General features: G+C 43.2%; 1 protein-coding gene across 1 annotated transcript in view; it reads right to left on the reverse strand.

Annotated features, from left to right (window-relative positions):
• Positions 1-2,150: 2,150 nt before the first annotated feature.
• The window catches only part of TBXAS1 (thromboxane A synthase 1 (platelet)), a gene marked incomplete at its 3' end in the record, with an annotated part of 110,095 nt that continues 95,699 nt past the window's right edge, over positions 2,151-16,546 (reverse strand). The window contains exon 9 of the mRNA XM_010155610.1: positions 2,151-2,465. Within this exon, the coding sequence (XP_010153912.1) occupies positions 2,151-2,465 (315 nt within the window). The remainder of the gene's footprint in view (positions 2,466-16,546) is intronic.

Consider the following 16,546-nt stretch of genomic DNA (forward strand, 5'->3'; position numbering starts at 1 on the left):
AAATCACCCATTTCATCTTGAGTGCCATCTCTCTACACCAAGTTTTAACTTCTCTGCCATGAGTGTCCCTAGCTCCATCACTTCTCCTGGATACTGCAAATGCTGAAATTATTAGCAAAACATTTCTGTTAGAGAACAAAGAGAGTCAAGCACTGTGTGTTTGAATTGGATTGTTTTTGAAATACACTAGTGAGTGACATTTCAGAGGGACCATATGCAACGTAGAGCCCATTTAGCTCTCTAGCTTGGATCAGGAGCACACTCACATGCAAGTCTCTTGCACTGGTTCACACGGCGGTCCCCAAGTGCACAGCAAAGGCTCCTTTAACCAGAACTAAACCAGAAGACCGGTCCAACTGCTGAGGAGAATTTGGGACACAGGGCCAGACTCAAACTAACCCAAAATAAACTCCTGAGGAGTGCACAGTGCACACCCAACGGTCCTCACCACCAACTGTGCTAGACGACAGATGTGCGTCTATGGAAGCACGCTACTTGTTAACGCAGACGTAGCCATATACGTGGTCCCCCTAGGTGACTGCTTGCAATTAGCTTCCTGTGTGCTTACATGGAAAAGTTTACTCATTCACATCCCCATCTACAGACAGTTACGAATGACATCGCATACCTATCCCACTGGATACCTCTCCCAGCAGTTTCACTGTGGTTTCTTAGGCTGTCAGTTTTCAGGAACTGGTGAGAAAATGAACTGCATTTTCCTTGGGGCTGAAAAATAGGGGTTTCTATGTGCAAACCTGCCACCAGTATTAACCAGTAAACTGCAAATACTCTGGGCCAAGTTGCACCTTCACATCTTTGCAGACCTTAAGGAAGGCAGTTGAACTAACTGGACACAAAGACATAATTAAGGTCTGCTGTATTTGAATGAAACAAGTAAATATGCTCCAGCCGGAGTGTTGTAGAGCCAATAACCAAAGACTATAACCCAAGCCCTATAGGTTAGAACATAACACATCCACAGGTTCATTGGGTTGAGTTCAATCACACCAGAGGTATGAATCATGCACCGAGGAAAAGCTCTGTGGATCAGATTGCGCAGTCCTAACCCTCCACTGCTGTCATCCACCTGCACCTCACAGCAAAAGCAACCTTAGACAGAGAAACACCATGCAAGAGAAAAGAAGACATTTTGTCTGTACACAAATCCCAGCTTTAATGTTTGCACACGTAAAAGGAGGGAAATGGTAGCTTTTGAATGGGCACACTTTGCATAGTCAAGAATTTTCTATTATCAGCAAAGCAGAAAATTATACAACTCTCTTCTTGTTCTGTAAGTACAACACAGAGGATGGAATGCATAAAAAGTATGAAACTCCCAAAACTGTACAGTTAAGGCTTTCAGCATGCAAATCCAGCAGCGAAAAATCCTGCAGGACAGCCATGCCTAGTGTCATTTTATCCCTGTTAGCCTTGTGATCCATTATAAAAGCATTCCTGAAAAGAAAAAGACCCTCAATCTGAATTCTCGTAACAACTTGTGCAGAGTGTAGGGTGGAAGAATGGCTGAGGCACGGTCTGCCAGACACACAAAATACTGTCGACGGTTATCCAGGAAACAAAAATGCCCTTGGTAAGTATGGACAGTGAAGGAGAAGTAACGTGAACACAGTATAAGAGAATTAGTTACTGTGATTTTTTTTGAAGCATACACATACACTCTGCTGAAAAAAAAAAATTAAGTATGACCATTTAAAGCAAAACTTTGCGGTTTATAGTTTGTAGGAACGCTGCTTATGTCCTTACAAAGATCAGTAAATAAAATTGACCACAAAACCAGTAAAAGGATCCAGACAAGAGGGGAAAAAATAGAAATGTGTAGTTTTAGAGGCCGGCCACAACTGGTTTATTTCAATAATGCAAGATATTTTGTAAAGGTTAAGCTTTCATTATGACACACAGTTTCTGGGCCACCTCTTCAGTTGCTGTAAAGTGACATTATTTAATAGTTTCCAAAAAACCCCTAAACAATATAGATTAATTTTGGATTTTGGGCTGAAAATCTTAACAAAATGTTAATGTAAGTGTACATAACTGAGACAAATAGGAGTCTGCAGGTGCCACAGTGGCAAGGCAACATTCACGTTGCTGTGGTCCCTGCCCGAAGCTCCACACCAGCACACTGTACTCACGTGTTTTGCTGAGAATTCATCCACCTCCTGAAGCACCTTCTCCTGGCAGTCTGGGTTGGTGGCTAGCAAGTACGTGGCAAAGGACAGCGTGCTAGTGGTGGTCTCGTACCCAGCGATCAGGAACAGGAAAGCTTGGCCTGCTATCTCATCCTCTGTTAACGTCTTCTGAACCTTTTCAGATGGGGCCCTGCCAGCATGAAGCGGCTCGTTCTGTCTGGAAGAGGCAGATGGACTCATCACATCATAACACCCGGCTGCCAGGGAGTCAGCTGAGTCGCGGGAGTCAAGCATCCACTGGAGAAAATCTCTGCGCCTCTGCAGAACACAGGATGAGAAGAAGCACAAAGAACGTGTCACACAGCAATGCCTTCACCCATGGGGAACGGAAGGAGAGAGCTGTTTTGTATTTATACTGCCTACTTGGCTCCCAGAGAATGGCCATCAGCCTTACACAGACCGAGGAGACCAGAAACGCCATCACGAAGAGCCAGCCACTGCTTTCTTCCCAGAGGGATGACACTGATTTGCCCCCGATGCATAACAGATACATATTTTCACGGAGGTTTGCTAATGGCCACGTCCACACAGAGCTCCTTTCATCCTCAGAGTGAGTTCTTGTCACTTGATGGAAGTAAGGGGATTGACACAGTCAGTGCACGGTCCCATGTGGATGTGCCAAGTGGAGGTGGCACAACTCATGCTTGGAGGAGTTGGTCCATCAGCTTGGAGGCACCACCCTCCTTTGTTCACATGGTCCAAAGCATGAAAGTCGCCATCCAGGTTTAGGGTTGCATCTACAATAATTTCTATGCCAGCTTAACAAACCAGGACCAGAAACCAATCTCGACAAACTGCTGTATCTTTTTATGAGAAAGTACAGTTATGAACACTTGTGCCAACACAGCATTTTAATCTAATTTTTTTTTAAAAAACATATTTGCAGAAACACATTACAACAGTAAGCATTCCTGTACCATAAAATCTGTTTGGGTGGCTTGTCTTTGAAAAATGCCCACTGAATGATTCTACTGTTATGAAAACTGCTTTCTTTCACACTAGTTTCTGACAGAAAAACTCTAATAAACAGACCTATGGACAAGAGTGAGTTGACTCCAAAATAGTCTGGACAGCAAGCTTGATTAGGCTTTGAAATATAACCCAAAAGGTTTGAATTGACTTTTGGGAGTGAGCATAATAGAATTGTGCTGAACCTGAGCCATAAGGCTATGTGATTGATTTTCAATTCCTCAAATACCAACAGAATACATGATAGCTCAAGGACTTAGAAGTGACTGCAGTGCCAGAACATGACAACTTGTGCACTGGGATGGACAAAAGAAGGGACCAAGTCTTTCTTCACAAGAAGAAAATGCCGTAAACCTGCATTTATCTGTTAAAAAGAAATCATTTGAATGATTTCTTGGATCTGATGATTGAGAGAGAAAGTAGAAAAAGGAAAATCCAACAAAAAGGACAGGCAAACAAGATAAGAGTAAGGAAGGACTAATTAATTGTAAATGTCAAAGGACTTAATCAGATTTTTTTTTCCACATGACATGGGAAAAGAGAGCAGTGAGACAATAAAAGAGGAGAAATACTTAGTGTCTTGTGCTTAGCTCTGCTGCCAGCAAGCTGTTCTGACTGATCTAGATGCAGAGGGGAACGGTCATTTTGGGGTTTGAGTAATACAAGGGATGAACACACTGCCTCTTTAGCAGCTCCTTCCATCCACACCACAGAACCTTTTCATTTTGCACACCTACATCATGCACTTTGTACCCATGACCACAGTGCATCCTGCACCCTGGTGCACCCAGAATCAATGCTCCAGAGAGCAGCCAGCATCAGTCACTGGATGCTGAAGGATGCTACTAACTGGCCAGTCAAACTGCATCACCTCCAAGGCACAGAATACGTGCTTTTCCCCATGTGAAGGCACACAAAACAGGATTATACACATTGCGCTCAGTGAATGAGCTCCAGCTCTGAAAATACTTCTTTGTGCCGAGACTTGGACACAATTTCCATATCCAAATCGGCCATGCTTCCTTGGTCTCATTCCTAATACAGCAAGCCAAAAGTTGCGACTGCCCTGCCACAGTCACCCTCCTCCAGTGTGATAGGATACCTCTGCTCTTTTATCTTCCTCTAGACTGGAGGAAACAAGACTTCACGGATACTTCAGCTGTGCATAGCCAAAACTCTCATTTCACTTTTCGAGGAAGGGCTTTATTTACTTTCTGGGAGTCCATGCTTTGCACAACTGAGAGTCCCACCCTTTGGCACAGCCTACACTTCAGGGATTATCCTCATACACATATTTCAGTTAGGGCACTGGTTAAATAATGAAACACACCCCTCCCCCAACAGTTCCATTCCAGTGTGTTCGTTAGCATATGGATAAACTAGTCCAGTATAGTAATGAACTGCATCTGTAGAGATATTCCCCTATATCCACAAGAGCAGTCATCCTCACCTAAACTACCTTTATAATATAAGAATGTATGATTAGGTTCTTAGGCAGTGGCATTGTAACACTGTAACATAATACAGTTGGAATGATACAACACTTGGTGTAGTTCTGCATTCATCTTCTCTAGCTGTGAATTTTCTTGTAAACAAACCCATTGCTCTCTGAGGGTTTGCAGTTCCCAGCCATGAGCTGTTAGTTGAGTCTGGTCTTATATTTAGACAATACACTCTCCGGAGACCCTATAAGATGTTTCTCCAGCCTTACACAAAATCAGGTCTCGGCCCCATACAGAGCATCTGGTTATGGCTATGACAGTAAAGTAATAATCGTAATGACTTGTGAATAAAATTTCATTCATGAGAATTTTTGCTGAAAGCATACTTAATGAATGCTAGCACAAGTGAATATTCCCAGGAATGTGCTCTGAAATGCCTCTGTGGCCATTTTGAGGAGCTCTTTTTATTACTCGCATAATATATTTGGTTAGGAATTTAAAAGCTTGTCTTGCTACAGAATCTGTTTATGAGGTCACCCTATCGAGAAACAGTAGCTGCCTTATCTGTGCCATGTAATTTGCTCACAGGTGAGCAGGGGTTGCTAAGAGCAATGGCTTCATAAACAATCCTTACAAAAAGAACATTCATTTGTAAAAAACAACTTGAATAACAGTGGGGAAAAAAAACCATAAAATTAGAAAGATGCAAGCTTTTTTCAAGATAATTCTACACAGTGGAAGAAGCTATATTTTAGCAAAGCTTCTCTTCCTTATGGTTCATTCTACTTCACTTTAGGCATCGGTATAGAATGCAACATAAAAAATCGTCATCAACCCAAGCGAGAGAAAAGATTTCCAGGGTTATAACCAGTCATAATGAAACATATTTTTCTTCCGCACCATCAGGATAGAAAAATCACTCTGACTCAAAAACCTTACAATGGCAATAGAAGCAAACACTAGCATAACACCAAATATAATTGGATTGTTAAGTGCTGGAAATGAGGAAAAGGTATCTCATGGAAATTCACAGGGGTTTTCTCCACTTAGGTTGACAGCAGGGGAAGGAAAGAGGGAAAAAAAAAAAAAAAAGGTGTTTTTTCCAGTTTGACAGCAGACGAGGTACTGACAGTGTCACTGCACAAAAACATTCTCTGGTCATCATATACAGCTGCTGGCTTCCTTTTTCCATCGAGGACGTTTGTTTGATTTTCCTCTCAGAAAGCAGAAGCCCATAATAGCCTCTCTCCTGTCCTCTGACACTTCCACAGTTATGTTACAATGGCCTCAGAAACAAGTTCCTGCTTCAAAAGAACGGTATGCCGATGCGATGGACTCGCGTTTTGCCCCTCGTGCAACGCAGAGCTTATCATTAAGCCAATGAAAATTGAAAGAAATCTGCTATTTGAAAAAAGAAAAATCTAATTTGAATGCAGTGTGGGACAGGGCGCATGTCTAACTTGGTGGTGACACAGACATCCCCTTTGAAATATATAATACGACAAGCCCCGCTTTCAGCTTCCCCGAGACAGACACCTTGCAATATATTTCCTGACACCGGTGTTCTGGGCCGTATCATTTCTCTCATTAGTCTCCTTAAACATCACCTGGCCATGCAGAGAAATCATTCTGCACGGAACCGTAACGAGCTGTGTGCTACACACTGGAAGGAGAGATGAGTGCTGTGCTGGGGAAGGCCAATCCAATAGTATCTATCACCCCTCCTCAAATCACCGCTTTTAAGTTTTGCAGCTGTCAGAAGAAGGGAGATACAACGCTCACATGCGTGATGCATCATGACTTTCCTCACCGGAGGAGAGGGTCCTGGGGGGAAGGGGATGTCTTCAGCTCTTCCCACTCTAAACAGGGAACACTGTTTTCATATCGGAGATTGACATACTGGCTGACCTTTTGGCAAACTCACTGCTGCTTTGGGGATTCAGGGGACCCCTGGGTTATGCTTTTGGGAGAGAGATTGAGCCATTCAACATCTCTGCAAGGTGAAGTCGGAAATTACTTAAGGAGAACTACCAAATGTCTATCAGCTAGAATTTTTGTTATTAATGCTGTGATTTCTGTTGGGTTATCTGCAAACTACACTCAATTTGTGCACCGAACTGATAGTTCAGCTCCCCATTTTGAGTGCAAAAGAGCCCAAAACTACAAAAAGCAACTCAAAGATGAATCAAGGAATCAAACTGGATGAGACATAATTGGTTGGTATTCTGTAAAGCTCCTGCTGTGGTGCAAAAGTCATACAAATATGGTGCTGCTAATATTATACCACTCACAATAAACTGTGCAGACCCACCTAGCCTTTCTCAAATGCTCTGATGGCAGCTCAAAAAAGCAGAAGCTAAGCTTCAGAGTCGTTTTCTCACAGGTAAAAGCTCACACCTCACATTATTTCAGTTTCCTACATCCTTGTACAAACACTGCTATATTAACTTATATCCAGGTCACTTTTTGTAAGTTTGATTAGCAACCATCTTCTTGGGCGGACAAACCTGTGTCACCCTGAAGCTCTGCAGTAGCTACCCAGATCCTTTTGAAAAAGCAGCACAAAATACAGTCCCACTAAAACTATCACTTTGCCAAACTGCTTTGAAAGGATCAAATTCAACCTCTTCCTAAGATTTGCAGGTTTCATTTTGGTTTCTCAGTGAAATGGCAAAAAAAGCATCTGTCTGCCAATACACCCAGGCCCAAAACATTTCAGAGAGCTGGTCCTTTTGCCTTCTGCTTGAACCCAGAAGCTGGAATTAACTGGGAGGCCAGAGCTGACAACCCTCAAATTTGTGCCTCTGAAGGTTGAGGGCATGGTGCTCTCACGGGTGATGGCCAGCTCTGGGAGGACCTAGAGTCTGTTGAACTGCGGAGCACGGCCAGCGTTCGAGGGGCTGGGAGGCTTTCAGTCTGGCAGAAAAAACTCTCTTGTTTGCATTTGTTAACATCGGCTGGTGAGACCACCGTGATGTTTTTGTTGTAGATGGGCCGAATGTCTGAGGGCAGGCACGTCTTCCAGAGCAATATAACTTATATTAAAAACCGGAGTAAGTTTAAAGCAAAAAAAGAATGGTCACTGAGTGCTCACTTGGAAAGTGCAGCAGCCTTTTCCCAGCCTGGCCTCATCTTAACATTTGTAGTGAAAACCCAGACTTGAGAAGATTTTGTGTAACCTTGTTGTTATTGTTCTGATATTTTCATATATTATCATCAAGAAACTCCTATGCAAGTTTCTAGCAGTAGTTCAGAGCAATGAGGGAGCACTGTGGGTATTCAGTGAAACTGGATTTGATGTCAGAAACCACAGCAATGACTTTGCTTTCTATTTGAAAGGAAAAAAATAAGTGTCCCTACAATAGAGTTGCAAAAATGCTGCATGAAACACTGAGCGGGCCGAGAAGGGACAGAAATGTCAGTAAACTGATGAAAACACCTGAGTATGGAAAGCATTAAACACGGTAACAAAACATATCTTCTATATGTGACCAATGTTCCTTTAAAAAAAATAAAAGCAAAAAACCAAGAGTAATTGTAAATTCAAGTTTGACATGGATTTTATTGGCTGAGTTTGCCACTAAATCTGCAGAGTGGCCAATATGAATTACTGCTTAAAGCACTGACCTCCACCAGAGGCTGGTGTGCTTAAAGCTGCACTCCCTTTTTTGCCTTTAAAACACAGTTGTAACTGATGCAGCTTCTCCATCTGTAAAATCGGTACAACACACATCAAATCTTATAAAACCCCGTGAGGAAAAGCTAATGATGATCTCAGAAAACCCTTTAAGAACTAGGATGAAAACAGATTTACACAGACAAAGAGTTTAAGGCAAAAGCACCATCACATAGGGGAAAGAGGCCTGGAAGGAACTCAGAAAGTTATCTACTCCATCCCCTTGCCATGAGGCAACATCAGCCAAACTAACACTGACAGCTGTTTGTCTAACCTGTTCTTAAAATCCCAGCCAAGCTCCAGCTTCCCACAGCCTCCCCAGGCAGTCCGCCCCAGCACGGAACCATTTTTGTCGCTGGAGAGGTTTCCCTTTCAGTTAGTCACTGCAGATAGTGCAGGTCATTAGATTTCACCCAGCTACACCCATGTCTGATGCTCCACAACCTGTGCTTCTCTTTCTCGCTTTGCTAGGCCTTTAGTAAAGCATGCGGATAACAGAAAAATCATACTGCTCAAAAATACAAAACTATTTTCACGTGGTAGTGTTTCTGTTTATGAGGTGAGGGAGAAGAGCGCTCGGGTACTGCTGGTTTCTTCCTCAAGAATTTTGCAGTTTTCTGACCTTTAAAATGCAAAGTTAAATTAAGAGCATTAATAAGCTACAGAGGCATGGGCAAGCCTAATTTGACCTGAAAATAAAGCTGAGGGGAATTCTTAAAACCAAAATTTTGTTAGGGATCCATCTCCCTTCAGCTTAAGCTGCTGCAAGTGGCACTAGAGGGCTCACATCTTGAAAGACAACAGCCACCTTCTCAAGATGTTCCCACGCAGTCCAGGGATGAAAATAAATTTGAATTTCAGATCTAAATGTCAGTGAATGGAGAGAGAGAGCAAAGAACTGTTTCTAGGTGAGACAAGCTTAACACAGCTCTTTGTGGCTCTTGTAGCAGGAGGCTGGTGTCAACGTTAAGTGTGTAGACCTGTGAGCTGCAAAGATCCTAGCCAGGGGCCTAACTCGGCTAAAGTGATACGTAAGATGAAGAGATCCTACAATTATGGGAGAGAGAAAATAAGGCACACACCTAATTGATTGTTTCATTAATTATGTGGGCCCACAGAGAAATCTATGTCTTGACTAGAGCTGAAAACCCTTCCAGTAGTTCTTCAGTGTAAAACCAAAGGACTACCTGCAGCCTGGTCCATTTACACTCCTAACAAACTGACCATTGACTCTGGGGAGTTTCCCTCCAATACCAGGCTGAGCAGAATGAGCCGGATGTCTAAGAGAAGCACTAAGTTTCTCTGTGAAATTCAGTCCAATGGCAAACAAGTGTCAGACACACCGTGGCAGCCGGTTGGCATCTCTGCCGCGCTGGGCTGGCAGCCTCAGCCCAGAGCACAGCACAACAATATGACCACACAGCTCCTTCCATCACACACACATGCAGGGAAGGCTCGAAAACAGCCCAAAAGGCAATGGATAGAGTTTCATCCAGCTCTCCCCATCCCTGTATCACAGGGAGCAAGAGACACTGGTAGCAAGTAATAGTGAACTGCAGCCTCCCTAGTCCGTATTTGCAAAACATTTAGGATAACAGCACTCTAGTAACAGCATCAGAGTACAAACAATAAATACTGGATTTGTGTGTGCAGTAGCTGAGCTGCTCCTTCCCCACATGTTTTGCTGTTTGGAGGTGGAGGAGTGAGGTTATCGGAATACAGAGTGGGCAAATACAGTAAGAGAGAAGAAACAACTGGGCACTGGAGAAGAAGTAAGGGCTTGGGCTACCCGCCCCCCCCATGCATGCCAGTATGTGGAACTGCCACTATCTCCCAAACCAGCAGCAAGCTGACCACCCTGCTGCACACTGTATGCACACATTCCCCCCCCAAGCTTATCTGGCCTCCCCACAATCCATCGGACACTCGCCCTCCACTGCTGGCAGGAGGAAGGGAGGATGCAGGAAGGGAGTGTTTTAGGCTAAGTGTCTGACACCCAGAAGCTTGACCCTCTGCTGACTCAAATTGCTGACTAAAGGCTGCCGTTGCAGGCAGCCCTCTGTTCCTTTTCTATTTGCCACAGATTATAAATTGTATTTGCTTATGTTTAACTCCTGATTAATAATCAGTTCTGGTTTTAGCAGTTGCCTGACATGCAAGAAAATGCACAAGAATCTCATTATTGCTTCTTTATCCTCTGTTCTTCCTGCCCCATAATGCTCTCTTTAACATACTTGCAAAGCCCCACCACTCACTTCGAAGACCCATCAGGATGTTTCGGGGCCATCGTGGGAATTTACTGCTCACATCCTGTCCTCCCTCATCTCTCCCCATGGTTTGGTCAAGATCCTGTCTTTCTGCACCATATTACATATAGATTGCATATGTTTTGAGGGCAGGAACACCTCATTATTTGTTTTTTGATGGCCTTATGTAATTCTGGGTAACTAAAAAAATATCATTTTTAACTAAACTAATTATGGCTGTGAGACTGATGTAAATGCTGTGCTGTTACAAAAAAGTACAGTTAATGTTATTTATATTCTTTATTAACAATATATAAAAACACTTGTCTTTCCCATTACTTCTCTGAGCAACTGCTTTCCACTGCTGGCAGGCAATCCTACTGCTGGCTTATCTGTTCGTGATCACACCTGCGCCCTACATTAGGGTTTATGCTGGATCTTCGGCTGTATTAGACTGGCTGTTACCTATGGTACATAAATCGCCCCTACATCTGAGTCTCCCCTTGTGTGCAGCAAGGGGTGTAGGTTTCTGACGCAATAGGTGAAAGCAGCATTGGGAAGGAAAGGATTATTTTCAGCTACCCAGTGACTAATAACAAATTGTGTTATCCTCCGCAGTTTCATGGATGCTTGGTTCAGTTATGGGTTTTATCCAATAGATGGCTCCTCGGTAGCAGGAAGGATTCTCCCCCTGCTCTCCTTTCCTTTACAGAGTTTCAATACGACTTCCTAATCCTTACACACGCTATTATCTTGCAAATATAGGCGTTTTGCGCACACTGATAAACGCACAGAAAGAGCACGTGTGCGTGAATTAAAGGACAAAAGAAAAATTAGATGGCATTTTATATATTTCATTCCACTTTATCCTCTGCCAGAACAGGGATGCATGAAAAATAACAGTCAGGCAGTGCTGTGGTCTGGAATGCTTCCTGAAGTCAAACTTAAAAAAAACCCCAAACTTCAGAAACATGGGAACACTAACAGCAGGCCAGAATACCAGCTGTCTTTCTCCCCAAAATTATGAGGACATCTCACATATCTCTGACCGAGCAATACTTAAGCAACATACAGGCATCATTACTCCTCTGTCAATGACAGATTTTTCACAAGGAAAAAAAAAATCCTATGTGTAATCATTGCTATAATGAACCAGGAGAGCTCTGTGTAATTGGCGTGGTGGAAGTTAACATCATTATGAGTAATGCTGCCATTTCTGAGAGGAGGAAAGTGAATACGCTTTTGTTGTTTTCCAGAAAAACATAATCAGAATAATAAAAGCACAACCCGAGACATTAATTACATTCAGACAAATCATGTTTATCCCATATATCTGCTTGTGACTTCTCTGAATCAGAAGCGCAGTTCCCAGCTACTGCTGTCCTGAGCTCTACCTTGCAACTCACTCAGATCTTGTCAAACCCCAGCAATTCCCCCCACTTTGGGGATTGTGACCTTCCGATCAGGCCACACGATCAAGTGAAAAGTGAGAACAGAACACCCACAATAACTAATAAATCTCATAGAAGCCAGATCATGGCTATTTAAATCCCTAGAGCTTAAGACTTCAATGGGGCACAACTATAAGCCCACTATACCTGCTGTTAGCATCTCAAATCATAACATTCCTAATAATAACCTTTATCCTTGAAATATTAAGCTGCTTTGAAAAAGGGGTGAAAGGTACCAGTTTACTATAAATATATAGCATCTTAACATTAGCACAATTACAGCCATAATAACTGTCAAGAAAAAAAACATAAATGTTTCGTCCCTGTTCAAAGCTGAGCGCAATCACTGCTTACATTTCAGTGCTCTGAAAGGACTTGCCTAATTCCATACTCAAACCAGCCTTTTGCTAGCTAAAACTTGGAGAATTCGAACCAACTTGCACTTTGTTCACTCCAAAATAAGCTCATCAGCACGCCTGATCGTGGGTTGTGACACTGTTTCTTCCCTTTACTCCTGAGCAGACAGCCCAACCAGTCATCCAGCCTAACGGGTACTGTGCAGAAAAGGAGCACCTGTGAAGGTAGCCCCCTGCTCTGGGGACCCTTCCGCTGGCATAAGGGCCCTTTGCACTCCCAAGGAACAGCTGTGACACTGCTCTAAAGACGGGCAAGGAGCAGCTTCAACCCCTGACCAGTCCCTATACTGCTGAGAGACAAAAGCTCCATCATTCCTCTTGTCTCTCTCTTGGGATGCTGCAGCCAGAACTCATCCAGACCCAAAGCCAAGCCTGCAGGCTTTCACCCTCCTCCCCTTTTTAAAGGGTCAAGTTACAAACACGCTAAAAATCAGAGTTCACAACTGAAATACTGACAACAATTTTCACCGTGGAGTAGTTTAAAACAGGCAGCAGTGATATTCATTAAGCTGTTAATAATGGATTGTGGCACAAAGCAATTTATCAAGTTTCCATTGTAATTAAAATCACTGAATATTCGAGCACTTGCAATGCACCTAAGCTCTCCCTTCTTCTGAAGCTTTACATTTTAATGTGAATTATGGCTTCCTCTCCCCAGAGACCTACTAAAAAGCCCACTTTAATTGGTATGTTTTTAATTCAGATTACATTATTAAAAAGTGTACATTTCTGTTGAAGAGAGAAAGAAGGTGCTCAGCTCCCCTCTTGCCCCTGTCTCTCTTGCATGTAGTTTGCTTACCCCAGCGGGAGGGAAAAATGAAGGGTAGGCACTGCGAAGAAAGTGGAGAAAGCCCTACACAGTCACAGGCTCCGAAGAAAGGGCAAGGCTGCCACTGACTGCCACGGAAGTAGGTTTTCCTAGGCGAATTTTCGGGGAGGCAGAGGAATTGCCGCAACCGTTGAGGCTGCTCTTCAGCAAAAGGCAGACGGAGGAACGCCACGCAGGGATTCCTGCCTCGCAGCCAGCTGACATCGAGGGCACGTTTTAAAAAGCCTCTCCTCAAGGTTTCCAGTGACAGACAATCTGTTGTTTTCCATAATAAGTAACTCTAGTGTTAAATTACCCTCAAAATCAAGATACAGTCATGAGCGCATGGGGCCTAGCGAAGGCCTCCAGCTCTGCTGGCTCCAGCAGGCTGATGGGGGGTGAAAGGCAGACCCCAGGGCAGCCTGGGCATGGTGGCAAGAAGAGAATTGCCCCAGCAAACAAAGTTGGTCACCTTTGTGCACCGAGATGGTCAGATTGACTTGCCACCAGGTTCAAAAGAAAAGCAACTTCATGCATTTGGCATCCAAACACTGGCCAGATAAATGGTTCTCCTGTTGGCAAGATGGGCTGTCGGTGTCTCTTAGGAGTACGGATCTGCTAAAGTAAGTGGACACCAGAGAAAAGGGAGAAATATCAAAGGAGTGCAAAGTAGCTACCAACAGTTGAGATAGATCAAGGGAAAAACCTCCAGAGATCAAAACATGCCAACAGATGGAGAAGACGGCTGAACCAGAATGAAATATCATGGAACGTTTTTTTCATAACTCCTTCAGAAAAGGTCACAGACTATTGCAAAAAGAAGGCAGTGCGTGGGGCTGAGAGAGGTCACTGTAGGCAAATAGAGACCCAGAGAGACTAAGAGACAAATTCAAAGATCACCCACTAATACCACAAGTGCTGCTACTCCCCTACCAGTTCTGGGAGCTACTCAGGGAGGAAGAGTGGTGAGCCAGTATCAGATAGAAGGGGGAAAAAAAAAAAAAGAATGAAATAAGAAAGACAAAACCAAAAATGTTAAAACTGACAAAGGGAAAAAAATCTGTTATTGCAATTAGGTCAGTAAATATGTGATTTTTTTCTAAATTAAGAATTTAGATGCTACACTCTCGTTACATATGTCAGAAGAAAGTCTGTCTGTAGAGGGAAAGTACCCAAACACATTATTGGTCTGAACGGCAAAGTAAAACAAACACATAAGACTCCAAGTCTCAGTCAACAGATCCCTTGCAGACTTAGAGTAACAAAAAAACAACAACAAAAAATATCAGCTATGTAAATGAAGATTAGATCTTATATCGCACCTTGGCGCTGAACGCCACCACCTTGTTATGCAGAAAACTAATCTCCAAATGATTTCATTTTATGGCAAGATTCCCTTTGTTTGCTGATTTGAAATCCCCACACCCTGGATGAAGACCAGATCACAGATTAAGCAGGAAAAAGGAAGAGCTTTCAGTGACCTACCTGATTCAGGTAGGATCTTCTGAGAAACTTGGGAAAGAGACTGCAAGGGTAATGTACAGAAGAGATGAGGATAAGAGAGAGAAGATACAAAAGGAAGGGAATGTGCGCAATTTCAGGGTGACATTTTTTCCTTTCTGCCAAAGGGCTGAATAAAGAGATGGTACCAAAGAAAGCAAATGGCAGGAAGCGGGAAAAGCTAAGTTAGAGAAGATTTACTTTACGCTGAGGTAATCACCAAGGGAAACTCTGCTTCCAAGCCTATAGGACGATGACCCTTAAAGACAGATATAACAGCTTAGGCTAGATATTTTGCCCAGATGAGAACATGCAACAGAAAGGCCAGATTACTTACTGATTTGGGATGTATCAACAGATATATGACTACATCAGATTCTGCCCCAAGTGCTAGAAAAGAAGGGCAGTTGCAGATGCTTTATCCCCTTCCCAGAAAACAGATACCTTTTTCTCAGTCCTGGACATGGCAAAGTCTCATTGGGTCTGTGCAACTGCTGCGGCCCACCATCCAGGAACATTTCCCTAAAGACACATAGTGACTCAACAGGTTGCAACAGCCTTGATCCAATTATTTTCTCTGATTAGAGTTATCAGGAGAGATGCTAACTAACTAGGGGACAAACTCTATGTCTAAGGTCATGAAACAGCGGTACTGAGCACTAGGTATAAAAAGTATTAAAGCCTATGCCACATCCTCCTCAAACAGATGGCCTTTCAGGAAGATTTAATCAGACATAGAAATGCATGCTGCGAATACTCATTACTAGCACAGGATCAGGCTGGGACAAGTGGCCAGCACTGACGTTATTGCCTACAGGGAATTACCACAGGCATAAACAGGATTTTCAATGTTTGAACTTCTCTCTGGATAACAAGCACAGGGTCCCCTGGCCATCATAAGGGAGGGCAAAGCAAAAAATGAATGATGGAGTGGGCCAGGTCTAGGTTGCAGAGGGGAAGCAAGAGACCCCAGGCCCTTATAAGGTACAACCACTGGTTTTTTTGCTCCCTCATCCTACTTTATTTGCCTGTGCTGGTCAAGCCACCACAAAGCTCAGTGGCATGTACCAGTGTCTGCTACATCCCACCTTCAAGGCACAACGAGCTCTTGCTCTTCTCACTCTTCTGAGTGAGACATAAAACAGCTGTAACCACTCCCTCACATTCAGTGAGAACAGGAAAACCAGGGGATAGTCACAACAACCAGCACCTAGAAGGAGTTGTAAGTAGGGCTGGCCACAAAACAAAACCTCAAAATAAAGGGGGGGACTTTTGATCTCCCCTTCAAAGATGGGGCAATTTGCCTTTTAATTCTTTCCTCCTCCAGTTTTTCAGCAAAATTTACTCCAAACATTATTTTAAAGAATCTTTAAGCTATCTTTTGGCCTGGAGTTTTGATAAACAATATTTTAAGTGACTGATTTTACCATATAAACACAATTTTAAAAAGTCATTAAAACCCCTTGACGTTACCAACAACTGAGCATGTGTGTTTATTTATTTTCACTCTGGATGAAAAAGCCTCATTTTCAACACTAAAAATCCCACCCTTCTCAATTAAAAGATGTTTCTCAGATGCTGTAGATCAGCAAAGCCAAAGGCCCATCTTTGCTTCACAGAGTGGCTGGTCAAAACAAGAGGAAAATACATGCAAACCTTATTGACAGAAGCATTTAAGCCCTTCCTCCCTGTAACTCTGAAGGCATCCTGCTGGTCTAATGAATTCCTGTGGATTAATGCTGCTATAGGGAGCGTCTGAACCTCCCCTGTTCTGCCCAGAAAATACCGTTTTTGGGAAGGCCTTCTGAAGGACCCTCAACACCCATCTCTT

This window comes from Eurypyga helias, unplaced genomic scaffold (assembly GCF_000690775.1).
Source record: "Eurypyga helias isolate BGI_N326 unplaced genomic scaffold, ASM69077v1 scaffold6167, whole genome shotgun sequence".
In the NCBI taxonomy this organism is placed as follows: Eukaryota; Metazoa; Chordata; class Aves; order Eurypygiformes; family Eurypygidae; genus Eurypyga; species Eurypyga helias.